This window comes from Staurois parvus, unplaced genomic scaffold (genome assembly GCF_062004578.1).
Source record: "Staurois parvus isolate SC_StPar_1 unplaced genomic scaffold, SC_StPar_1.0 ptg000078l, whole genome shotgun sequence".
NCBI classification, from domain to species: Eukaryota; Metazoa; Chordata; class Amphibia; order Anura; family Ranidae; genus Staurois; species Staurois parvus.
The window spans coordinates 237,428-265,129 of NW_028317874.1; the positions used below are offsets into that span (position 1 = coordinate 237,428).

At 39.2% G+C, this 27,702-nt stretch overlaps 2 protein-coding genes across 2 annotated transcripts in view; one reads left to right on the top strand and one right to left on the bottom strand.

Annotated features, from left to right (window-relative positions):
* Positions 1-10,842, top strand: part of FARSB (phenylalanyl-tRNA synthetase subunit beta) — an 88,507-nt gene extending 77,665 nt beyond the window's left edge. The window contains exon 17 of the mRNA XM_089669489.1: positions 9,855-10,842. Within this exon, the coding sequence (XP_089525615.1) occupies positions 9,855-10,006 (152 nt within the window). The 3' untranslated portion in view covers positions 10,007-10,842. The remainder of the gene's footprint in view (positions 1-9,854) is intronic.
* Positions 10,843-15,358: 4,516 nt separating this feature from the next.
* SGPP2 (sphingosine-1-phosphate phosphatase 2) overlaps positions 15,359-27,702 on the bottom strand; it is a 70,634-nt gene continuing 58,290 nt past the window's right edge. Inside the window, exons 5-6 of the mRNA XM_089669490.1 lie at positions 22,617-22,706; positions 15,359-17,258 (exon numbers count right to left, since the gene is read on the bottom strand). Coding sequence (XP_089525616.1) covers positions 16,716-17,258; positions 22,617-22,706 — 633 coding nt within the window. The 3' untranslated portion in view covers positions 15,359-16,715. The remainder of the gene's footprint in view (positions 17,259-22,616; positions 22,707-27,702) is intronic.

Sequence of the window (27,702 nt, forward strand, 5' to 3'; positions counted from 1 at the left end):
GCATTTCAACTTTGAATTATTTATATAGCACATTTAATTGCAATGTTGTTGCCCAAAGTGCTTCACAGTTACATTAAAACATACATTTATAAAAACCTTAGCAGCATTATCACCTCAAATACTCTCTACTGTAGAAAACTTATTTCCAAACCTTTAACCAGAAGCCGGCCAAACTGTCACAAATTAAAAATTAGATTTCAAATAGGGCAGAGAAGAGCAGTTAAAAACAAACTGCTCCAAATTGCTCACTTCACTGGTGTCTTCAAATGGTTGTAGTTTTGAAAACTATAAATCCTACAGCGAAGAGCCAGACCTACATTTTGATGCATAGTATGTCTCTGAAATATTAAAAATGAAGGCACAGTCGCAGTTTAGAAATTGGCCTTCACATTTGAGGTGGCTAGAGTGGAGTTTCAATGAATGTCAATGGGCGGCGTGAGTTGCAAACAAATGTCATATTGTGAAAACTATCAGGACTATGGCTTAGCCGTGGGCATATTTAGTGGCAGCATGGATAGCTCAACATTTTGATATAAGATTTGTGTAGGTGGGCTTGGAAATGAGGGAGTGATGGCAGTTTAGAAATCATGTCCTGATTTTTCATCTCACACTCTAGCTTTTGTCAGCTCCCACTCTAGTTTTGAACATTCCGCCATTCATTCCTATGGAATCAATTTCACCACAAAAACGCCAATATTTTGTGAACCATTTGGCGAAATGTTCCACAAAGTAATCAGGAACAATCCGCACGTTTCGGTATTTCACTTGTCCATGTAGTGTAAAAACTGTGGGAGGAGTTAGGGTGGTAAATTTGGCTATAATAATAAGAATATATATGTGAGATAACAGTAAGTGGTCTTGCCATGCAAGAACACTTAATAACAACTGAATGTTTGAACACCTTCACTGAGGAGATGTAGAATGTGGCAGTATGGCTTGTGTGAAGACTGAGCAAATTTGAAGTACTCACTGTTGTGTGATTCATTCACACCTCTCTAAAGCAAGTGTAGGGCTTCCCCCATATTTGACTGTGCTGAATGTTGCTATCTGTGTGTAAGCATTGGTCTTTGTACAGCAATCTGACATGCCTCTGCTGAGGTACATCTATGACCATTCTGATTGCACAATTCTAACTCTGACCTGGTGGGTGAACTTGTGGATTGCTGCAAAGAGACGCTGCTCACAATCAGATAGCAGCAGCCCTTTCTGCAGCCTGCTCTCAGGGCCTGAAGTATTTATACTGCTGTTGGAGATGAAACATTTATTCTGGCTTTAGAAGCATCCAAGAAATATGCAGTACATGTTTCAATCATTTTTGGTATACTGTAGGTGCTGTGGTAAACTTGTTTCTACAGACACGCCTACAGTACTTTGATAACTTTGAGATGGGTTTTTTAAATCATTTTTTGGTAACGATGCAGCAGATGTCTTTCTACAGAAGATATGAAAGGTCTATTTTAATAACTTTGAGTTGCTTTTTTTTGTTTAATCATTTTGGTGCAGATTCAGTAGTATGAAAGATTTATTTTAATAAATTTGACTTGAGTTTATTTTAACCACATTTCTACTACTTTGTAAAATGTTAATTGTGTACTCTCCAAATAGAAAGGTGAGAAAGTGTCTAGCACAATGGTCCTTACTGGATGAAGCTCCTTATGTTCAGGTCTGTTGGGTGAACGTGCATCAAACGTCAACTGGAGCTTACAAATGTTACCAGCAGAGCTCAGCTGTAGATGAAAGAAACATTTAAGTGTTTCTCAGATTCTAGCCTTTAAAGCTGCTTCTCAATTGCTGCCTGTAAGCCTTCGCTTCCGCACATCCTATCAAATTATAGGCCTGGGCAGGTATGTTTAAGCCTATAATATTACCCTAAAGATTTTTTTATTCCCAGTTTTCATTTTGAAGCACACACAAGAAAGAAACTGAAATGCATTATTCTAGTGGATAAGAGGAGCCCTCTCTTTGATATTTAATTGTCCATAAAATGTGATAAAGATTAGTCGATACAAATGACACTTGGGCCCCAAGCTCTTAACCCTTTCTGTGGTTCATGACATGGCAGTAAAGGCTGCAGTATGTTCCAGGCAGACTTGCATGTATAGATGGACCTGTCTATCCAAGTATAGAAGTCATAGGACCGTCTGTAGAAGCTGTAATTATGTGATTATTCACAAGCCAGTGGACTCTGGAAAATAAAGTGACATCTATGGCTTTAGGGGAATGAGCATCTATCCTCCTGTAGTGTCATGGTGGCTGAAGTTCACATCTGTTCATGCTCAGTTCACAGGCACATCTGTCAGCTCCCACCATGTAGAAATGCTCAGTGTTGTGAGAAATTAATTATACAGGAGGGTGGATATCAAAGTTCTGAGGTTCAGGTTCTCTAAACATATATTAATGACCAATGTGTTAAATTTGGTAGATGCTGTCCTAGTGTAGCCTTCATAAATGTATAAAGTCTGCCTGATATGTATGGAATAATATGGTTTTCACTGTCCAAGAGAGAATGATGGAGTAGCAGTAAGCACTGATATTATGCATCATTGATGTCTTGTGTTACCTTTATGGAATAATGAAAGGCCTGTGAGCTCAACAAGAGCAATTCCTCATATTCAAGACTACCACCTACCTGGAAAAAAACACAACAGCAATGGCCAGACAAATAATAATAAACCAAGGAGGTCAAAATCTTTACCAAGCAATTATAGACCTGTTAATTTAACTTCTATAGTTGGGAAGATACTGGAGAGTTTAATAAAAGATCACATAGATGAGTTCTTGCTGGAAAAAATATTTTAGGCAACAGACAGCATGGATTCATGAAAGACAGAAGTTGTCAAACAAATCTGATTTATTTTTATGAGGAGGTGAGCAAAACCTGGGATAGAGGGGTGGCGGTGGACGTGGTATACTTGGACAGAGGGGTGGCGGTGGACGTGGTATACTTGGACAGAGGGGTGGCGGTGGACGTGGTATACTTGGACAGAGGGGTGGCGGTGGACGTGGTATACTTGGATTTTGCAAAAGCGTTTGACACAGTTCCCCACACACGGCTAATGTGTAGTTAAAGTCTACAGACTTGGAAAAATCCATATGTAAATGGATAGAAAACTGGCTAAAAGATTGTAATCAGAGAGTAGTGGTTAACAATTCATACTCTGAATGGTCTAGGGTTGTCAGTGGTGTACCCCAAGGTTCAGTGTTGGGACCCTTACTTTTTAATATATTTATAAACGATATAAGGTCTGGGATTAAAAAAACATTGCAGTCTTTGCAGATGACACCAAGCTGTGCAGTGGAATAACGTCCTTACAGGATGTCTTCAACTTACAAGCTGACCTCAATGCACTGTTTAATTGGGCAACTATGTGGCAAATGAGATTTAATGTTGATAAATGTAAGGTTATGCACTTGGGGGCTAAGAATATGCATGCATCATACATACTAGGGGGGTAGAACTGGGGGGAATCAATGGTGGAGAAGGATCTGGGGGTTCTGGTAGATCATAAGCTTAATAATGGCATGCAATGCCAAGCTGCGGTTTCTAAAGCGAGCAAAATCCTCTCTTGTATTAAAAGAGGTATAAACTCCAGAGAGAGAGACATCATATTACCCCTGTACAAATCATTAGTAACACCTCATCTGGAATATGCAGTTCAGTTTTGGGCACCGATTCACAAAAAGAACATTGAGGAACTAGAGAAAGTACAGAGAAGGGTAACTAAATTGATAAGAGGCTATGAAGAAAGATTAGAGGGAACTGAATTTATTCTCTCTTGAGAAGAGGAGATTAAGGGGAGATATGATCAACATGTATAAATACATCAGTGGGTCATATAGTGAACTCGGTGTAGAACTATTCACCCTGAGGTCATCACAGAGGATAAGGGGGAACACTTAACGTCTGGAGGAACAGAAATGTAATCTCCAAATACGGAAAGGTTTCTTCACAGTAAGAGCTGTGAGAATGTGGAATAGACTCCCTCAAGATTTGGTTCTGGCCAGCCCAGTAGATTGCTTTAAAAAAGGCCTGGATTATTTCTTGGATACACAGAATATAACTGGTTACTAACCACTATAGGTGAAGTTGATCCAGGGAATATCCGATTGCCTCTTGGGGGATCAGGAAGGAATTTTTTCCCCTGCTCATGCTTTGTTGGCTTGTTTGCCTTCCTCCGGATCAACTGTGGGTGTAGGATTATAACTTTTTTTTTTTAAATGGTTGAACTGGATGAACTTTTGTCTTTTTTTCAGCCAGACTATGCATTAGGCTTATGTAATAGATTCTAGTTAGTTGTAGTCCTTTAAAGGATAAGTTCACCTTTGGGAACATGTTACATATTCCATTCGTTTGTATGGTGGAACATGTAACATGTTCCCAATGCTGCAGCTGCTGCCAGATCCTCCCCTTCCCTGTGAAAGAAGTACGCGAAAAATTCCCTGTACTAGCTGTCACTTTTTAAAAACAGCGTGGCCGTACAGGGCTCTGCCCACACGGCCGCATCATTCATTCTCAGTGTTCTGTGAATGAATGAGCTACAAGTCCTGACAGCCTTAGGGGCTGTCGGCTTGTGGTTCTAAATGAACTACTATGGTGCTGTGGAGCACCGTAGTAGTTCATTGAATCTTCCTGTGAGTATATCTGCTTGCCCGTACATCCTGTATATAAGCAGATATACTGACAGGACTGCAGGAGACCTGCATGGCACCAGTGATCTGCTAATTGCCGGTGCAATGTTTTACAGGCTCATGCAACGAAAAATAATAAGTGCTCATTTTTTTACTTGCAAAAAAATTTACATTTATTGTTTTTGGTCAAAAGGTAAACCTATCCTTTAAAGTCACCCACTCATTTTCTTCTTAGCAATATCTTATTTTCTTTTCGTTAGTAATACCTAGATAGCAGTTGTGAAACTGTCTAAAAAAAGTTTCCTTTTAAATCTCTCAGGTACACCCATAAGTGCTGAAGTCTGCACCCACTAATCCCTTCTACTTTTCTGTATTTATCATGAAGCTAATGTGTGTTGCTGTCTGTGCCGCTTTCTCCCCCTAAAGGAAACCTCTACTGAGAGAAATAGTGGGGTGTCCTTGCTGACTGCCTAAGAATGACAGTTCTCTGGTGTCAGTGTTCTCTGAATTACTGAGCAGGAGCAAGCATGCACACTAAAAATGAAAGGGAAGTTGGAACTCCCAATCTGTGTGTTTGAACCAGGCCAGTGCCACAAAATATTGAAGCTACTGGATCAACATGACAATAAGACAGCTAGCATTCCCTAAAGTAGAGGTCGGCAAAGACAAGCTCCATTTCTATTCTCAGTACAAGGTTCTTTTAATCACATCTAAACATAACAAAATAGCAAGGGTGATATCCCTCATGGTAGTTGTAGCAGGTGAGACTCCAACAAAGTGGTCTCATCACCTGACCTCCTGAGAGAGAAGTTGGGGATCATAGCAGGCATCCTGCATCCATGCAGAATTGAAGTATCAATTTAAGGTTTGATTCATTTTTTTGGTTATTAATGTTTCCCGAGATGCATTTTTACTACATGCCATGATTGTTTTAAAAGATCACGGATTGCCTTTTTGTATCTACTAAATAATCAGGCATAATGCAGAAAGTGAGCAGCCTCCCAATTGTAAGTTGGAATCTGTATCACTTCTGGAGTAATTATCATAATGACTTAATTATCAGTATGGATTCTTAAGGCAAGGGTGCCACGGGCTGAATAAGTGTTATCCTAAACCTTTTATTGCAGAAGGGTCCTAAGCCCATTTCACAGCTATTGGTGGTTGTGTGCTCCATTCTCTGATTTCACACCTCTTTCTAAGTGCAGCAGGAAAATTTTGAAAGCATTCATGGAACCAGTGTCTTCCATGTATTCTGCTGCACGCTACTCCTATGCCATGTCCATGCTTTATTCTTCCAATTATTTTTTTTCTTGTTCCCTAATGAGAGAACCTTGTAGATTTAGGAACATTTCAGGGCTTCATACCGGGCAATTTAGTACCGTGAGAATCAAACAAATTGCTGCTTGGAAAGCATCTTCCCCAGTCTAGTCCTCTTTACTGTGTTATGACACCAGAGGAGTCTGCTAAATATATGCTTGATATGGGAGTCCAAATACACAATGACAGTGCAAAATCAATAACCCACAGCGATCAACCAAGTTTTATATAACTTCATTGAAAGAGATTTCCTGATTTGTTCAGAGTTCATGGATTTTGCTGCTCTTTGTACTGCCTTATTAAATAAGCCTGACTGTATAATATTGACAGCACAGTGTGGTAAAATAATAAGCAGTAATTTGTTTACATATACAAATGTAGACAAAGTTGTTGGTACCCTTACAGCTCATTGAGTGAATGGTTCATTCCTCTTGAATAGAGTCAAAACTACAAGACATGCCTTTGGTGTGTAATGGAGTAAAGGAGAGAAAGTGATAAAAGACAAACTATTGATTATTCTACAAAGATATTCTAAAGTAACTGGGACAGATTTGTTGTTACCCCCAGAAAAGAGTATAAATAATGTGATCATAATGATATTTCTTACTGTTTTCCTTAATCTTCAATTTTGTAATCAGTCAGTCAGCCTATATGTCAAGGTAAATCAATGTCTGATTGCACCATGTATTGCTCTTTGAGTGATAGCGGATGGACTCAAGGGAACAAGAACCAAGAGAACTCTACCACAAAAGGAAAAACACTAGACTGGAATTTCTAAAATGCATATTGACATGCCACAGTGTATCTGAGAGAATGTCCTTTGGACAGATGAGTCAAGATTGGAGCTTTTTGGCAAGCCATATCAGCTCTGTTCACAGATGAAAAATGGTGCTTTCAAAGAAAAGAACACAATACCTACTGTAAGAAATGGAGGAGGCTTGGTTATGTTTTGTGCTTTGCTGCATCTGGCACAAATGTCAGAAAGCTCATTCTCAGTCAAAGGTCATGAGTTTTCAAACAGGATAATGACCCAAAACACACAGCTAAGGGCTCATGTACAGTGCAGCTGATAAATTCACATTTAGGAGCTGTTCAGCGGTTTTTCCAGCAGCCCCTGAACTCACCCTAATGTTTTCCTATGTGTCCATGTACACATTTTCATTTACAGGCATTTGAGTTTACAGTCGTTTTTTTGAACGCAGAAAACTTGTGGTCAACAGTCGATTTTATCAGCTTTGCAAACGCAAAATGCTTGTAAACGCAGCAAATCACGTTTATAAGCGTTTGCATCTAAATTTTTTTTTTAACTCTTCAAGATCCCGTTGCTGTCCAGAGCCTTTTTTCATCATGAAAAATGCATGTAAAGCGTTTTCAAGGCACTCAGATGGACAAAACACTGAAAACAGGATGTTCCTTCCAAGCTTGTCACATATTGTAATGACCAATTCACACCTCAGACCTCTCCCACCCTTGGAAACAAACGATATGTTAATGACCATTATTAGAATTATAAATAGTGCAGCACTCAAGAAACAATACTAACTCAAATAATACAATAAATGTGCTCACATGCAATAGTGTCACAAAATTAATCAAAAACAAATCATTAAGTGAGATATCTTCATTATAAAGTGCCACTCAGTATTATTCCCTATCACTTAGTGCCCACATAATCAAACAAATATAAAAAATAAACTACCATTTGAAAAAACAATTTTTACAGTGCTCCAAGTGTAATAACGTGACCACACTTTATATACTACTCAAAGTCCAAAAAATAGTAGAAATGTCCATAAAAAACTGATATTAATAAATTCATGCAATGTGCAAACAAAAGTGCAAAACGAATGTGTTCTTATTCTGCAACCATGCCACTCTTCAACTCCTAAGGCTAGATTGCCTCCTCACCTCCTTAAACCGACCCCAAAGGGCCAAACAGCTTTCAGGATCACTCTGGATCCTTATCCCCTGGCGACAAGCACTTCTGACGTTGTGGATCACTTTAGGGGACATCCATTACCCCCAATCGGAAGCCTCTGGGGAAGTGATTCACAAACGGAGTGAGAAATGCTGCCTTAGGCTTCATGTACACGGGACGTTTGGAAAACACTTCTGAACGATGGAAACTGACTGATGGAAAACGATAGGATATTCTTTTCTACTGCTCTTTTCTAATGGCTGGCTGGTTGCAAGGACTTTCTAAACGACACAGTAAGAGTCTGTGCTGAATCTAGTACGACGTATTTTGAACAAGCAGAGTGGTCGCTATAAGGTTGGTGAGCAATTGTTCTCCAGAGGCTTCCGATCGGGGGTAATGGATGTCCCCTAAAGTGATCCACAACGTCAGGAGAAGTGCTTGTCGCCAGGGGATAAGGATCCAGAGTGATCCTGAAAGCTGATTGGCCCTTTGGGGTCAGTTTAAGGAGGTGAGGAGGCAATCTAGCCTTAGGAGGTGAAGAGTGGCACGGTTGCGGAATATGAACACATTCTTTTTGCACTTTTGTTTGCACATTGCATGAATTTATTATCAGTTTTTTATGGACATTTCTACTATTTTTTGGACTTTTTTGAGTAGTATATAAAGTGTGGTCACTTTATTACACTTGGAGCACTGTGAATATTGTTTTTTCAAATGGTATTTTATTTTTTATATTTGTTTGATTATGTGGGCACTAAGTGATAGGGAATAATACTGAGTGGCACTTTATAATGAAGATATCTCACTTAATGATTTGTTTTTAATTAATTTTGTGACACTATTGCATGTGAGCACATTTATTGTATTATTTGAGTTAGTATTGTTTCTTGAGCGCTGCACTATTTATAATTCTAATAATATTTACACTGTTTGGGTAGCAGGTTAAGTGCTGGCAGCTTCCAGTAGGTGTATTTCCCTTTTGCGCAGGAGGATCTCTGTCTGTATGTTAATGACCATTCACACCTCAAATTCCTCATGAAGACCCCCTGCCAGGTGGCTTTAAATGACTCACTCTACCAGACACCTATCCAACCCTTGGAAACAAGAAATGTTAATGAGTAACTTACACCTAAGCTAATTTCAACACATACTGCTTTCTCTGCTTCTACTCTCTGTATTTCTCTGAAACAGTCTGAAATAGTTAATTTGCCTCTTTTCAGCGCATTCTGGGCATTTGGGAGGTTTTCCTGTGCTTAAAAAACGCTTTTAAATGCAAATGCACATAAACACGGCTAAACAGATGGTTTTTAACCTACGTTTTCCAGCAGTCAGTTTCCATTGTTCAGAAGTGTCCCATATACATGGGGCCTAAGAGTACCCAAAAATATTATTAAAGTAATAGAAAGTACTTGAGTGAAAAATACGTACTTGAATATATATTTTTTTCTTTAAACAAAAGTGTTGTGTCACTTTTAAGTAAATATGTGCAAAATGTAAAAGTGTTTGAAAGGAAGGTGTCTGTATATGTTTCCCCTCATGACCAGTCACAGTATCTACCATTCGTGTAATAATTGTCTATAGCAGATGCATGTGTTTGCTCCATATAGAGCAGGTTTCCAGCTCTGACAAATGCTGCTCAACTTGTGGTAGGTTGCAATAGCCCAAAAAGCATAAATCAGCATTTAAGATTTTTATTTAAGCAAGGAAGCAGGTCATATGAGAGAGGTTTTTGAAAACTACAGTTATCCTTTAACATTATCAAATAAGTTACTGTGGGTAAAGGCATTACAATATTAATTGTGCTTTTTTAACCTGTAAATATTGTTTTGAATGAGTTATTATGTTATAATATACTATGTTTTAAAAAATGACTTTTTTTTTTACATTTAAATGCTTTAGTTAATTTTACTGGTATGTTCTCTCAATGTAGTAGCCTGATTGCCTTTATAGCTCTGGTTGTTGTATCATGGTGTTTTTTTGTGTTTTATAGATCCTGCTTTCTTTCCTGGACGCTGTGCAGAAATACTGGCTGGTGGCAAGAGTATCGGGAAACTGGGCGTTTTACACCCTGATGTCATCACAAAGTTTGACCTGACACTGCCCTGTTCGGCTATAGAAATAAATGTGGAGCCATTCCTGTGATCCTAATCCAACAGAAGAAGGTCCTTTATTCAGAGACTTGTCAGAGGAGAATTGTCCCAAACGCTCTATAATGTATTTATTGGCATTCAATAGTGGCTCTGGAAGGGCCCAATCCACCACATTGTCAAATATTGACTAGAGCACACTATAGAAGTTCTTTTATTTAACTAATTTCTGAGCTGAATAATATGATTTGCCACTGTGGTTGAGTCATGCGTGCATTAGTCACTATTTGGAAAAGAGAAAAGCCTACATAATACCAAAAATGGCATTCCATGTTGTCATGCACTGAGGATTGAAGAGATCACTTTGGGCTGATTTGTTGGAAAGAGCATTTTATAGTGTTTCCACTAAATACAAGTGAAGGAGAGAGATCAGCTTTTTTGGATTACCATACACAACTGTACTTTTTAGGATTACAGTGACAGTAGCAGGTAATGGTCCTGTCCCTTTTTCTATAACAAAAAGAAGAATATGCTTCTGGTTACAGTTACCAACATCTGTATGCAATAATTAGAAGTGACTGTAACCCACATGGCCCAATTGTCACAAGCTATACTGGAATGTTACGACTTTTATACTGTATGTATCTGGCTGTTAGCCACTCTGACATCCAACCTTGCAGATAGTCCTAGTCATACTATGACTTTTTTTGAGACTTTGAAGTATTTGACAAATGCCCAGTCTCTGAATTGTTACCAGGTTCTTTTTTTAGCAGCTATAGCGCATACAGTCTTTAGTTATGAAGTTTTCTGGGCAGTTGACGAATTGCTACTTGTAAAAACAATTCTGTGCTTGAATAAAGAATACTTTCTATCATGCTGGAAGATTTCTAACACCAGTGTTGAAGATTTTTTTTATTGCTCTTAAAAGTTGTATTTCTAGTAGTTTGTTACATACTGCTTTACTGAAAATGACATTCAGATTTGTGTTCCACAGAATAAATAGATTGACAGTATATGGCCAGCATGACCCAAAGCTACTTACCAATGACTGATTTTAGTAGCCAGGAATTATTCACTACCCAATATCCAGTTAGATTTAGAAAGCTTTTTTCCCCCCAATTGCTTTTATAACCGGAGTGGCTTTTTAGTATCTAAAAGCAGACAAACCTTCTATGCTGAAGCTACCATGCTATTTTCCATTCTATCCGGATTTCTGTTCACAGCCAACATCATCACAGCCTTTGTACAGCATTACAGTGCCTTGAAAAAAGTATACATACCCCTTGAAATTTTCCACATTTTGTCATGTTACAACCAAAAATGTAAATGTATTTTATTAGGATTTTATCTGATAGACCAACACAAAGTGGCACATAATTGTGAAGTGGAAGAAAAATGAGAAATGGTTTTCAAAATGTTTTACAAATATCTGAAAAGTGCGGCCTGCATTTGTATTCAGTCCCTTTACTCTGATATCCATAACTAAAATCTAGTGGAACCACTTGCCTTCAGAAGTCACCTAATTAGTACATAGAGTCCACCTGTATGTAATTTAATCTCAGTATAAATACAGCTGTTCTGTGAATCCCTCCAGAGGTTTGTTAGAGATCATCAGTGAACAAACAGCATCTTGAAGGTCAAGGAACACACCAGACAGGTCAGGGATAAAGTTGTGACGTTTAAAGCAGGGTTAAGTTATAATAAAAACCCCCTAAACTTTGAGCATCTCATGAAGCACTGTTCAATCCATCATTCAAAAATGGAGAGAGTATGGCACAACTTCAAACCTACAAAGACATGGTCATTTACCTAAACTGACAGGCCAGGCAAGGAGACCATTAATCAGAGAAGCAGCCAAGAGGTCCATGGTAACTCTGGAGAAGCTGCAGTGATCCACAGCTCAGGTGGGTGAATCTGTCCACAAGACAACTATTAGTCGTGCACTCCACAAACCTGGCATTTATGGAAGAGTGGCAAGAAGAAAGCCATTGTTGAAATAAAGCTATAAGAAGTCCCATTTGCAGTTTGCGAGAATCCATGTGGGGACACAGCAAACGTGTAAGAAGGTGCTCTGGTCAGATGAGAACAAAATTGAACTTTTTGGCCTAAAAGCAAAACCATGAAACGTGGTGGCTGCATCATGTTGTGGGGATGTTTTCTTCAGCAGGGACAGGGAAGCTGTTCAGAGTTGATGGGAAGATGGATGGCGCCAAATACAGGGCAATCTTAGAGGAAAACCTGTTAGAGTCTGCAAAAGACTTGAGACTGGGGTGGAGGTTCACCTTCCAGCAGGACAACAACCCTAAACATACAGCCAGAGCTAAAATGGAATGATTTAGATCAAAGCATATTCATGTGTTAGAATGGCCCAGTCAAAGTCCAGACCTAAATCCAATTGAGAATCTGTGGCAAGACTTGAAAATTGCTGTTCACAGGCACTCTCCATCCAATCTGACAGAGCTTGAGCTATTTTGCAAAGAAGAATGGGCAAAAATTTTCCTCTAGATGTGCAAATCCAGTAGACATACCCAAAATGACTTGCAGCGAAAGGTGGTTCTACAAAGTATTGATTCGGGGGCTGAATACAAATGCACAACATATTTTTCACATATTTATTTGTAAAATATTTTGAAAACCATTTATCATTTTCCTTCCACTTCACAATTATGTGCCAATTTATCATGGTCTATCACATAAAATACATTTATGTTTTTGGTTGTAACCTGACAAAATGTGGAAAATTGCAAGGGGTATGAATACTTTTTCAAGGCACAGTATATGAACTACACCTAAAATGTAGCTATGGAGCATGTCCCTTTGCCTTTTGTTTCTCTAATACAGTGATTCTGGAATGAACTCTGGCTATATCATCATTATTACCCTGCCATTTGAAGAATACCACCAAAGAGGTTTGTCAGGGTATGGTAATCCCATCTTTGTCCTTTTTGACATTTGTCCCTCTTTGGGGATCAGAAATTTTTCAGTCAAAATGGCATTGGAAAATGAAAATGTTGATGTATAGGACTTTAACTTGGAGGGTCAAAATCATAGGGAAATGAGATTCTTACCCTGTTCCACCCTATTAATTTTGGAGGAGATATTCTTTAAAGTGTATACACCTTGCAAGAAAATACAAGGTCTGCTTATGTTGCAGCTCTCCCCTCTCCCAAATAAAAAAAAATGTTACTTAAAATCAATAAAGAAAAGCATTTAATGAACAATGGAAACCAATACCCTACATCCTGCTTCCTTTGGATGCCATTGAGGTCACCCAAAGCTGGTATGTAAGATTAGTACCTGTCACAATTTTATTACATTTTTATAGCCTTTGTTATGTTTTTATATATATTTATATTTGGGAGGAGAGGAATAAATTGCAACATAAAGAGACATTGCAAGCTCAACCAACCTTACAGCTCTGTTGGTCTAAAACAGGTTTTCCACACTTTTCATAAATATATACCATATATGAAGAATTTCATAAAATAGTGACTACTTAGAAACAGGGCTGCAAGCTGTGACAACTTGGTAACTATTACATCAGGAGTCCCTACCAGACTCTGCCCTGACATCAGTGTACCCCTAACATCTGGCTCTCCAGAGTCCATCCTTGCCTTACAGTATGGCTGCAGAAGCAGGCCTGAAGCTAGGTGGCAGAGCAGGTCTGGATGGAGGAAGTTCCCTCTTCCTGTGAATGCTGGGGTGGAACAGGGATGATGACAGCACAGTGGGGAGGGGTTACCTGCGCTGGGGGAAACCATAGAAACAGAGAATACAGGAAGCCTCTGCTGACCTAAATCCTAAAATGGTCCAGTGTTTGAGAGCCCAGTAGGCCCTGGTGCCCATTGTAGATTCTGTATGCCAGTGACCCTAGTTGTGGGCTGGATAAAATCTTGGAATGAACTAGATGTGGCAGGTAGGTCATAGTTTGGAGACCTCTGGTCCAAAATAAATGAACACAATATGCATATAACAGTCAGATTTTTAAAATGAGATGTAATGTAGAACGGTTGTGACTTGAAAAATAACTATAAATGAGGCACATCTCCATAAGTGTTTGGAACATGTATTCGAAGAAGTGTTGTATGTATCACAGGTAGGTGGAGCCATCTTTGTGTATGTTTAACCACCTCCCGCCCATCGTATAAGGAAATGACGGACAGGAGTGAGCTCTCTTGTTCTGGGAAGCTGTTGTATGACGTCCTCCCACTCTAGCTGCACATGAGCCCCCGCAGCGGTGCACAGCACAGTGATTGGTGGTGTGTTATATCCCTAGGACATAGCGTATTACCAATTACGGTAAAGAGCCGAGGGTGTAGGGTCTACCATGTGATCAGCTGTGTCCAATCACAGCTGATCACATGTAAACAGGAAATGCCGGTTATCAGCAGTCCTCTCTTCACGCTGATAGCACGAGTGGAGAGGCAGTAAGCGGTATTCTGCAGAGGGGACATCTACACTGATAATCAGGGTACTGATCATCGGTGCCCTGATTATCAGTGTAGATGTCCCCTCTCAGGAATACCGCTTACTGCCCCATTAGTGATGCCTTTCAGTGTCCATCAATGCCACATATCAGTGCCCATCAGAGCTGCCTTTAAGTGTCCATTAGTAATGCCTATCAGTGCCCATCACTGCTGCCTATCAGTCCCACCAATTAGTGCCAGTTAGTGATACCTATCAATGCAGTCTATCAGTGCCGCCTATCATCAGTGCCATCTATTAGTGCCGCCTATCAATGCAGCTTCATCAGCACACATCAGTGAAGGAGAAAAATTACTTTACAAAATTTCATAACAAACTAAGAATTTTTTTTCTTAATTTTGTCTTTAGTTTGTTCATCAAAAAATAAAAACCCAGTGGGGATTAAATACCACCAAAAGAATGCTCTGTCTCAAAAAAATGCTAAAAATATGGTTGGGGTACAGTGTTGCATGACCGCGTAATTGTCATTCAAAATGTTGAAGCACTGAAAGCTGAAAATTGGCCTGGGCAGGAAGGGGATTAAAGTGCCCAGTAGGCAAGTGGTTAATATTGAATGTCAGTCACACCGTATTATGACAAGGCCACACGAAGCTGTATAATGGCCCAGAACTTTGTACTTTCCATTATCTTCAGCTTACTGCAATTATAGAATTTTGTGCTCAGCAACATCACTTGTTCGAGTACAGATAATTTACTATCTGATGATTATTTTATGTCAGAATAACTGCACCGCCACTTACAACTGGCGAGTATGTGCAGATTAGACTCTAGTGGCTCTCCTCCAGTATTTTCAGTCAGCTTTTAACCTGAAGTATGTGCAATGATAGGAAAAAATTGTAGATATTCAACTGCAATTCATTGTTCCAAAAAGAAATACATCTTTTATAGGCCTATGAACACAAAATAAGTCATGACAAACCTATGAGACAATACCAGTTTTAGTTTATGTAAAACAATAGGATATATGCTTTTCATTTTTTACTGAACCTGGGACAGAAAAAAAACAAATTGAACTGATTGCTATTGGTTACATTCACATGCCTAATTTTAACTTCACTACTGTTATTCTTTCTTGTGTAAAGAATTACTAGTGGTATGAACTTGTGCACCTCCTGAAGTATAGGAACCACAAGTCTCAGAGTGCAGGATATTCCAGGTCTGTAGTAGTTGATGACAAGTTCCCAATGTCTTGTGTGTGGAAATAGATACTATACATAATTTCTTCTCTACTTTACCTAGTTCATCTCACAGATTGACTACAAATTCCATTACGTAGGACATCCAAAGAAAAGACAAACTATCTTTACTATACTGGCTTTTTATGTGCAGTATCATGTTATAACAAGTAGTAACCATTTTATTTAAAAGACGTCTGTATTGAAATAAAAATGAAGGCTGCCATTGCTGACCTTTTTCCGAAGATGCTAGTTACCTAGGTCTCTGGCGTCAGTACTTGAGTCATTGGCTTGGATTACGTATTCAGATTTGTAAAGTCATGAGTGTCAGTACTCCTAAATAACAAACTCATTTCAGATCAGTGACATAGAAGTACTGAAGTCAATGTTTCAATGGATCAGCATGAGAGGGAACTAGCAATTTCAGTAGCAGAGATCTGCAAAGGCATCATTTATGCTTAAGTGCTTATTTCCTTTAAAGTAACGTTTATTGGAATCCCTTTCTTAACAATATGCTTTATGATATTGACCATATTTTTCAAAAACACTTGACAAGTCATGTTAAAATTCTCCAGCTTATGATTTTGGATCAGATACACATCACCATGTGACTCATATATGCACATCAAATCCCAATAACATATCACTGTTGAAATATATATACACATACGGTTTTGTGCAAATTCAGTCAGACTTCTGGGTGAGGCTCCTACTGCTTAATAATACCACCCATGGTCATCATTTCTATTTGTAAACTGTACATAAAAAAAAAAAATCAGTGCAGTACAAATTCTGTAAACTTTCAATAGATGCAGGTACAATATATAGTCCACAAAAATTGGCATGAAGCTGTTTATCCAATGAGACATTTCACATTGCTCAACATGAAATCAAGTTCAATGTTGATATCCGAAATTCAGGAAAAATAAACATAAACCTTGGCTGTTGACATGGCTTCATTCCACGTATTAATCTTAAGGGAAAGCATTGTTTTTGGTTTTCTTTCTGTGCCAATGACTTTCAGAGTCCCAGAATGTGAATGTTCCTGAATATCATCATATTTTCATTAAAGAACAGCTTTTAGAATGTAGAACTGGTGAAAATTTACAGGTCCAACACGTGATATAACCAAGGAACTATACTTGTTGCTACAATTCCTATAGATGTATATGTCACAAATTTATAAGGAACTTCAATTTCAAGCCTTTGCTTCACCAGCTGGTCATGTGTTGAAACCTTGTACCATGAGCCGAGTGCTTTAAGAGAGAGTGTTTTAGCAACATACCTTGTGACAACCAGAAGGACAACCCCAATAATAAATCTCAGTATGACCGCAAGTAACATGTTAAAGGTTATTGGTGACATAGTCAGTGGGAAATCACCAGCTGGAATGTAAGTAAGGCCCATTTGATTGGTTAACCAGACACCGACACAGGTCCCTGCTCCAACACCCAGTATGACGGTTGTGTCTGCCCTGGTGGTACTGTAGTGATCCAGCTCTGGGTAATTGTAGCTCAGAAGGAAACCAGCAGTTACCGCTATGATTGGACAAATGGAGTTTGTCAAAAGTTGATGATCAACTAAATCCCACATAGGAAAAGTTGCTGCCAAAAACAAGAGGGCAATGAGAACTCCACAAATAACATCCTGTGAAGGAAAAAAAAAAAAAAGAAATTCACATGTGAAATTTTTTTTCAGTTCTACTGCAGAGGACTGGATAAAGTATTTGAAATGAACACCTTAAAAAAGCACTCCTTGAAAGAATAAGGAAAAACTAATTTTTCCACAAAATTTTCCTTACCCTTTTTAAGCAGATGTAACCCCCCCAAATCTTTACACACATGGTGCAGAGGCCCAAGGCATTGTTTACATTGCTTCATTTTCTTAGCCCAATGTCTGTGTGTGCACACTTTTGGCCCCGATGGGGACATAGGGTAAAGGAGCCATGCAAGCAATGTAATCAATGGTGTCTTGTCATGGTGCCTTGCCACGAGATCTGTAGGGCTTGTAGAAAGGAAAAACACTTTTTACGCTTTACACTTTAAGTAAATCATTAAACTAGCAGCTTGTGTACCATACCAGTAATAAATTGGAATTCCTCCGGCCAAGGAGGGGGGCTTCTAGAGCTATAGTTTGCCCAGGGGTATCCAGAACCTATAACTGTCTATATGAAACATTTTCTGTACTGGCTTTCTTCAGCCGATTAGCTAGAAATAACCTGAGAGATATGAATAAGGCCAAAGAGTAAATTATGTACGTTGGGGAGACTTCATGTTAACCACTAGTGCTTTAATGTCTGGACAGCACATTGTGAACTCCTGATGAAACTCAAAGACTCCCTTTGACAGTCATTCAAAAACCAGACTAATAAAAAAAATCTTAACACTACAAGACATCCCCATTTCATCTTCAAAAGGTTGTATTGGATGGTCATTATCCCATGAAACTTTCACGTGATTCAGTGTTGAAAGTATTTTGAGGGAATCAAAGAAGTTTTTAAAGACTTATTGGCAGTTTCCAAATGCCTAGTAGCCACATAAGCCATGGTAATGCGTCTCTGAAGTCTAATCCATTCCCTGCTGGAAAAGGCAGCAAATCACTGACTTGCACTGTACTACCCTGAACTCCCGCTGTGAGGGGACCAGAGGATGCTATTGTTCCTCTCTGGGTAATCATTTTCATTGAAATATCTATGGTGCACTAATTGCATGCTTCTCTTGCCCAGGGCTGCTGCACAAGGCAAACTGAAAGGGGCATTGAGATACAGAGGAGGAATATATGCTTTAGTGAGTCATCCCAGGAGCCTGTGTAAGGGAAGCAATAAGGTCAGGAATGTAAATTGACAGCTGCCATCCATCTCAAGAGAGGCGTCTTGGGCCTGGATGACTTCAACAGGTCAATAGTAGCAAACATACACTATTGTTTTCCCTGAGTTATGGGGATCTTATTCATTGAAGAAACATTGATCAAAAGTGGCCAGGGAGAGAGCAAAATACACATTTGTGTTCTGCTATTTGGCTTCACACAAGAATAAAGCTTCCTTTACAAACTAACTTATACTTTCTAATGTGAAAAATATACATAGAAATGTGAAATCAGCAAATCTCCCATTACAAGGCTAACATTTAAAGCAAATCTATCACCACCACAACTTCTAGAGAGGAATGAGGCAATGCAGAAATTCGTTTTGGGGGTTCTTTTTACTCTTTTAAATTCACACTGATTGCTGTGCGTCAGCAGTCCAAAGTTGGTGGTTTTGGTACCATCTGTTGAAAATTACAGTAGTATAGTGGTGAAAATATTCCCTTATTACCTTTTTTTATTACCTTAGTAGTTAGGTGTATATTTTACATGGGCACTGACAGCGTGGCAGAAAAAGTATCTATGCAGAAATGTATCTGTTTTCGGGATTTATGAACCTCTTTGTTTTATTTCAGGTGAATATGAGATATGAGACAGATATCTTGGCATACTGACACAGATTTATGTGTACAAAATGTTGTAGTTCATAAAACTTCTGATATATAGAATGTTAGTTATTTCCTAGGTTAGCTAAAGACAAGAGTGGCTACCCTCCCTAGACTTGTGGTTACCGTTCAAATGAACTCTCTTTCATACGAATGCTTATTTCATGAACAGTACAACATTTCTATATTGAAAAGAAAATACACATCTGGTGGTGCCAGATAATATGTATACAATCTTTTCAAGTTCAGCCATGTACACAGTATTCAAACATCAAATTAACTTAAAGTGGAACTTTGAGAAAAGTAAGACATTACATTCAGTAGGATGCAGCCTGTCAAAAGCAATAACAACAGTTTTTGTTTTCCCCCCCTAAGTCCCCCCATAACATAGGGGTAGATTTACTAAAACGGGTCCACACTGTATCTGGTGCAGCTGTGCATAGTAACCAGTAAGCTTCTAACTTCAGCTTGTTCCATCAATGCCGGTTCACATATATGTGGTTTGAACTGCATTCCAATTCGCATGACATGTGAAATAACACTGCTTCCTATAGTGCCTGTTCACATATGTCTGGTGCACTGGCAGCGTGGATTCAGTGCGGATTGAAAAAGAGTCATGTCAGATTTCTGAGCAGTGCGGTCCAGTTCAGGTGCGAATTATAGGCTATTGATTTCTATGGGAACCGTTTCTAAATCACACATTTGTGAACAGGATAAAATCCTGACCTGAACCTGATGTAAACCTGACCTGACCTGAACCGCTGAACAACTACTGTGTCAATTAGCTGTGAAACATGAGTATCAATCTGCACCGAACATGTGTGAATCAGCTCTTAAGCTTTGTCAATAAAACCTGGAAGCTGATTGCAAAATCTGGTGCAACTCCGCATAGAAACCACTCTCCAGGTTTGGTAAATAACCCCCACCGTTTTATTACTTGTTGGACCTACCAGTAGATCTGTTATTTTTCCACTTCCATTATTAATATTCCCATTATTATATAAAATGTATACAGTGCCAGCAGTTTGCACAATGGACAGGCCAAGTTGTCCAGCAAAAGTTTCCATTGCAGGGGTTGGATCAAACTCTAACACTGCCAGGTCTGCTTTTAATCATATGGCTTAATCCAAACTTGAAGAAAAACACCAGTTGGTGTACCTGTTTTAAAATTGTAAGCTGGAGTTGGACTTTAATTTCTGTGTCTCTTCCTTAAAGTCTATTTAAAAAACTACATATCCATCCAAAAATACCATGCCTATAGGGTGCTGTGTACTCTCTCTACAGAAAGAACAGCATTGTTATCCTGTTAGGCTAGGTTCATGCAAGCCGCTTTTGCATGGTCATGGCAACCCATTCATGAATGGGCTGCTGTGCCTGCTTTTCATGCAGGAATAATGTTCCTGCTCTTTTTTGTTTTTCTTTTTTTTTTTTAAACAGCTGCAGGGAAATCGCATGGTGCAACAGCTGCATTTTCAGATGCATGGAGGTGCCATTAAGAATGAATGGAAGCCCCACACAGTTTGGCAGCAAGTAAGGGAACAGGTGTGATTTACACGCTGTCCCGCACCTGCAACCACCCACGTAAGTGTGAACCAAGCCTTACAGAAAGTGTAAAATCATCAGATCTACTGGCAGGTAATAAATCTATATATTACAGGGGGAAAACAAAAATGGATGTCTTCATGCTACTAACAGACTGCATCATACATGTCATTTTTAATTTTTACAATAATTATACTTTAAGATGAAAAATCAGGCTAGCAAAAACAGAGAACAACCTAACATTTCCATATGTACATTTCTGGACATGATGGTCAAAAAGTGCCACATGTGCTTCAATCCATCATTTGATAATCCATTTTAACCGCTATAGCAGATATACTGCTACAGGGGTGCGCAAAATCATGTGTAATATATATATAGATATAGAGAGAGAGAGAGATAGATATACATATACACACACACACACACACACACACACACACACATACACACACACACACACACACATACATATACATACATACATATATATGTGATTTTGCATTTCCGGGTAGGGGGCATGCGCTCCCTACCCACGCCATTATTTGCGGCCTTGGCTGTCAATCACCGGGTCCCGGCAGGTGATTACGCGCCGGCACCCTGTGATCACAGAGCATTACCAAAGGAGGGAGAGAACTGTAAGTAAACAATACAGTTCTCTCCCCTGTCAACTCCTGCACACCGCCATGCAAAGCAGTGTGCTTCCAATGTAAGAACACACACAGCTAACCCTTTGATCGCCCCACATGTTAACCCCTTCCTGCCCAATGCAATTAGTACAGTGTCAGTGCTTTTTATTAGCACTGATCACTGTATTGGTGTCACTGAGGATGTCAGTGACACCAAGTCAGTTCCCCCCAGTGTCAGAATGCCCGATGCAGTCCCACTACAAGTCGCTGATAGCTGCCATTACTAGTAAAAAATGATTTATATAAAATAATTTTTATAGCACAAAAATTAAAAATACACACAGGTGATCAAATACCACTGAAAGAAAGCTTTATTCATGGGCAAAAAAAGGACATAACGTTCATTTGGGTGCAGCGTTGTACGACTGCGCAATTTTCAGTTAAAGTAATGCAGCGGCGTAATGCAAAAAATGGCCTGGTCAGGAAGGGGGGTAAATCCTCTGGAGGGCATGTGGGTAATATGGAAGCACAGTGGCTAAATGGTCAGCACTTCCACCTGGCAGTACTAGGGTCATTGGTTCAAATCCCAACCATGGCACCTCCTGCCTGGAGTTTGAATGTTCTCTCTGTGCCTGTATGGGTTTCCTCCAGATACTCCGGTTTCCTCCCACACTACAAAGACATGCTGGGAGGTAAATTGGCTCCTGTCTAAATTGGCCCTAGTATGTGTATGTATGAATGTAAGTTAGGGACTTTAGATTGTTCGCCACTTGAGGGTTATGGACTGATGTAAATGTACAATATATATGTAAAGCACTGCTTAAATTGATGGCACTATATAAGTACCTGTAATAATTATAATATCCCGATCATATCTATTAAAGCATGTGTGATTCACTGGATTACCTCAAATCAAAGAGAAATGTGGATGTAACAAATATGGTAAATATCAAACAATTCCATTTTAATGCATGTAGAGTATGGTAAAAAAAAAAAATTATTGCGCATATTAATTAAACTTATCTTAATGTTGACTTCAGTCAATCGTGGCATCATTAGATGAAAATGATTGCACATCAAAAATTTTACTTCAAAGAAGATGTGAAGCAAATACATGTGTGGAATGTCCTCAGTATTTCAAATTCTATGGGATCCATAGAGCTCCTGAAATACACATTTATGTTTTCAGTGTAGCCACTAGGGACACAGCTCATTAGAATCCTGTGACATGTGTTACCTCGCTGCTGTCAAGGAAGAATTTCTAAACCCTAGAGGAAAGAAAAATACGGCTGCTGGCAAAAGTAGCCAATCAAATGTTATTTTACATTTTATAAACTAAAATCGGAGTGACAATCCAGGACACTTACCAGCACTGTGTGCATCCCTGTATACAAGCGGCTGAGGGACACTAGAGTAGAAAGACAGAGGGCAGCTACAAATCCCAGGACAAGCGGGAACTGCAGAGACAACAGACAACAGGTCAACTCACACTTTGCTGAGCTTTGCAAACAAAAGTCCTTGTTAAAAAAAAAAAAAAAAAAAAAAAAGGAAGATTGCAGTTACTTACGTGTTCTGTACATTAAATAGATAATATGTCATAGAAGGTTCAAATGTACAATCCAGAAAATAGGTTATCACACTATAGCATTGTTTACTATAGCTACTGTACATTTTAGGTTTTTACTGCAGATAATAAAAACTAATCTCAGGTCCTCTGGCCTTTCTTCGTTTATGTGTGTCTTTGTTTTTGCACTGAACCTTTTCTCTGTGGCTCTCTTTGTCTGTACTCCAATCATGGAGATCCATAGAGATGGGGATTTATATCTCCCTACTGGCATTAACACGTGGCTAGGTTTTACCATGCATACTCATGAATGGGACTTGGTCACCTGAAACCCCAGGACCTGTCTACTTCTATATATTGTACCCTACAGGGTTGAGACAATGTATGTGCCTTACTTTTCCTAATGCAATTCGTTCTCTTTCTGGTTCGAATACCACAGGTACATTTCACCTTATAGTGGGAATTAAAGTGGAATTTTACCCCTAACAACTTGATCTAAAATTATATATAACAAGAAACATACATTCTACATTAATAATTATGCTACCAAAATTAAAAGTGTGCTATAAATTGCCTCTAGCATTGTTCCCGTCCCTTCTTGCTGGAGGCTGCCACTATGCTGAAGCCCAGAGCCCCTAAGCAGAAGCAAAAGTTTAGTCTGTCAGCAGATTGGCCTCTAGTGGCTTTGGTTTTCAGCACAATGCCAAAAATGAAGAGCAACTGAGCATGTGCAGAGCAGGATAAGACAGTGCATTACTGGATTTTAACCGCTTATTGACCGCACTATAGCCAAATGATTGCTAGAGCATGGTCATTCAGTTCTGGGAGAGCGTCATATGATGTCCTCCCAGAACGCACCCCATGTGCGCCACCAGCAGTGCACATCCGGCACTCTCTGTGATTGCTTTGTCCTTTGGACACAACTGATCACATGACATGGTAAAGGGCCAATCACAGCAGCTTTTAACCACGTGATCAGCTGTGTCCAATCATAGCTGATCACCATGTAAACACACTTGCCGGTTATCAGCAGTACTGTCCTCACGCTGTCACGGCATAGGGAAAGTACTGCTGATAACTGGCAAATGTGAAAGGAGACATCTACACTGAAAATCAGGGTACTGCTTATCAGTGCGCTGATTATCATTGCAGCCCCAAAAGTGCCCATCAGTGCTGCATATCAGTGCTGCCTATCAGTGCAGCCTCATCAACGCACATCAGTGAAGGAGAAAAAAATTACCTGTTTGCAAAATTTTATAATAGAAACAAAGAAAAACTCTTTTTAAATTCTGGGTCTTTTTTAATTTGTTTAGCAAAAAATAAAACTCTCAGTGGTGATTAAAAGAAACCAAAAGAAAGCTCTATTTGGGTAAAAAAAAAAAAATTCATATGGGTACAGCATTGCATGACCGCGCAATTGTTGTTCAAAGTGCAACAGCACTGAAAGCTGAAAATTGGCCTGGGCAGGAAAGGGGTGAAAGTGCCCAGTAGGCAAGTAAACAGTATAAGCACTTATTTTTAAAGGATAAGTTCACCTTTTTGACAAAAATGATAAATGCACATTTTCTTGCAGGTAAAAAAATGTGCAATTATTATATTTGTCTGCAGGAACCTGGAAAGCATTGCACCAGTGATCAGTAGGTCCCTGATTGCCATGCTGGTCTCCTGCAGACCTGTCAAAATATCTGCTAGCCGTACAGGATGTACAGTGAAGCAGATATTCTGCCAGGCAGCTTCAATGAACTACCACAGTGCTGCACAGCGCCATGGTAGTTCATGGAAAACTACAAGCCCACAGCTGTTAAGGCTGCCAGGACTTGTAGGCACTCATTCACAGAACTCCGTGAATGAGTGACGCGGTAGTGTGGGCGGAGCCCCACACCGCCACGCTGTTTTCAAATCTGACAGATAGTACAGAGAGACTTCTTCCCGTATTATCTGTCAGAGGTAGGAGGGGTGGCGGGTATGGCTGCAGCTATGGGAACATGTTACATGTTCCACCCTAAAAATGGGTGGAACATGTAACATGTTCCCAAAGGTGAATTTAATATTTTAATAGCTATACCTGCAAAAAGGGCCAGCATAAATTGATCTAGCGGGTCTTAGCTTTCTGACTAAAGTTCCACTTTACCTATGTGATCTCTATTTAAACGTTGCTTGTAGTTTCTAAGAATTACATGTCAACATATGCCTCAGGCTCTATGCTCTCCTTTTTTGTCATATTTCCTATTTTGTAATGTATTGACCCCCCCCCCCCCAAAATAAAAAATAATAATAATAATTCCAGGTGTATAATATTTCTAATATATCCCCAGCTTAATTTTCTTAACGTAACAGGTGTTGGTACTTTTGATTTAATATCATACATTAGAAAGTGGCAGTACCTCTAGCCTTGTATTAAAGTGGTTCTAAAGGCTTAAGGTTTTCTTGAAATAACCTGTGTGCAGCATCCCCCCAGCCCCCCCTAATACTCACCTAAGACCCCTCTTGATCCAGTGACGTGCACTGGGGTCTTGGCTATCCCGGGACTCCCTCTTCTCGTTGGCTGAGACAAAAGCGGGAGCCATTGGCTCCCACTACTGCCAGTATGCCATTGAGAAGAGGGGGTGGGGCCGAGCCGCAGCTCTGTGTGTGAATGGACACACAGAGTGGTGGGTGCCCCCATAGCAACCTTCTTGCTGTGGGGGGCACCCGACAGGAGGGCGGGGCCAGAAGAGCCTGCAGGGGACCCAAAAAGATCAGGATCTGTGGGAGTGGCAAAACCACTGCACACAGCAGGTAAGTATAGACAAGTTTGTTAATTTTTCTTAAAAAACAAAAAAAATAAACCTTTAAAATCACATTAATACCACATTCATTACAAAGTTGCAGGGTTGTTACCATTCAGTTAACACCATATACAGTAAATTACAATTTTGCAGTGTTAGTACTATTAGATTACTATCATATGCATTCCAATGCAGCAGTTTTTGTACTTTCTTAAATTTGAAAATGATAGACATTAGGTTTGTGTTCTGTACATCCAGTAATGCCAGTGTAATAGGGAAATGTATTTTTTTTCAGTGAGGGGAAATTTCATTTTTTCGGTTACTAACATCTCTGTAAACAAAAGAAAAAAAAAACTCTTTTCAGCACCCCATAAGCATTTCTGGAACTTCTACCCTTCTATCCTGTAGCGTGCAAGCAAAACGTTTTTCCAAATCTCTGTTAGCACAACAATAGAAAAGCCCACCCCCACCTTCCCCCACTCATGTGGCATTGCCAAGGCAGGGAGCATTGCATTGTGGGGTACATACATATTCTCCACTATGAGAAGTAATGGTTGATTGGGAGAGTTCAAGGCTGTGCTGCACTGACACAAGTAAGAGAAAAAGATAGAAGAGAAATTTAAAAAGTACTATTTGGCTATCAAAAATATTACCCTACAATAAAATGTTTATCCAAACTAAATGATTATATCTGTGATTTTGAAAAGCCAATATGAAGGGAAAGTAGTGGTGCAAAAAAAAAAGTGTAAAGGTTTAAGTATACTTTTTTGTGTATAATGTCTTCATTGTTCCTGTAACACTGTTCAACAAATTTTTATTTTTTGCCAGTTTTGGAAACAAAAGGATCCATTTCTTAATGAATTTCACATTCTGAGTTCAAATATAACAATGAAATTTGTCAATTGGCTCTAGTTTTTCTGTAAACGGAAAGTTTTCTACTATAGGCGTAATGACTACATAATGCACAATAATTATATAGATAGATGTCTTTCCACAAATATAAAGCAAGTGATATTGACTACATAACAAAGCCTAAATGGCATAATATATTGCATAGGATTACCAAGAAAAATTATAGCCATAAGCTAAGTTGAATCATTTTAATACTTAGGATTCTCACTAGTTTTGTCTTCAGTTTGTGTCGGTTTTGCTTCTCTTGGCTTTTCTCTTGTATTCGAGGAAAGGGCTATCTCTTCCAACTGCACGTGACTACACGCTTCAGGTTCTTCCTCACTTGACTCAACCACGAAGGATTCTGGTGCTTTAGGAATTGGTAGCCCCTCTCCATGAGGAACTGGACGTATTGCCGATGGAATATTTGGATAGTGCACAGATAACTTTTTCTTCTTATTTAGCCCTTTTACAATTGGAGGCACCATACAAAAGTAACAATTACTAACATGATCTGTTGGCTCTCTCCAAATCATTGGCACAGCGAAAGGCATAGATGCCTTTTTTCCATTCAACCATTGCTCCAGTGCCGTCCCACAAGAATTGCAGCATATATGTGGTGCCCAGCTCTTGTCCTGGTCTCCTATCTTGCAGCCAAAATACAAGTTGTAGGCTTTCTTAATCATTCCTGTTATCCTCCTTTTTTGTGAGATAAAAGTTATTTCACCGCAGATATAGCAGAAATTATCTGCTTTATTCACACAAGTTCGAGGCATTACTGAGTAGCCTATATAAGCATAAAACGAAATGTAAAGACGCTGTCGAACTACAATCAGCTACAGATACTGCAGCTTTTATGCAGTGAAGTGATGCAATTAAAGGCTAATATTGCATCATCTCAGTATACATGCAATTTTCTATTGGTCACCAGTATCAATTGCGCAATATGCAGCTGAAGTTGCATCATAATTTTGAATGGCTTACGTCATTAGATGGGTGAATATATCATGGAAACTAGAGCCAATCAACATTTTTTAGGGTCATTTTCGTTTTCAGCACCCCAAAATTATGTAAGATTAGCTAATTTTATGCCCAAAACTTTTTACCTGTTGAACAGTGTAATTGGGGAGTGTGGAAGGCATGTATCTGTTGTCTATATGCTTTGTGCTAAAAGAAATCATTTTTCTCCTCTCATACAGCTGGAAGGTATACCAATGTAACTGCATGTAC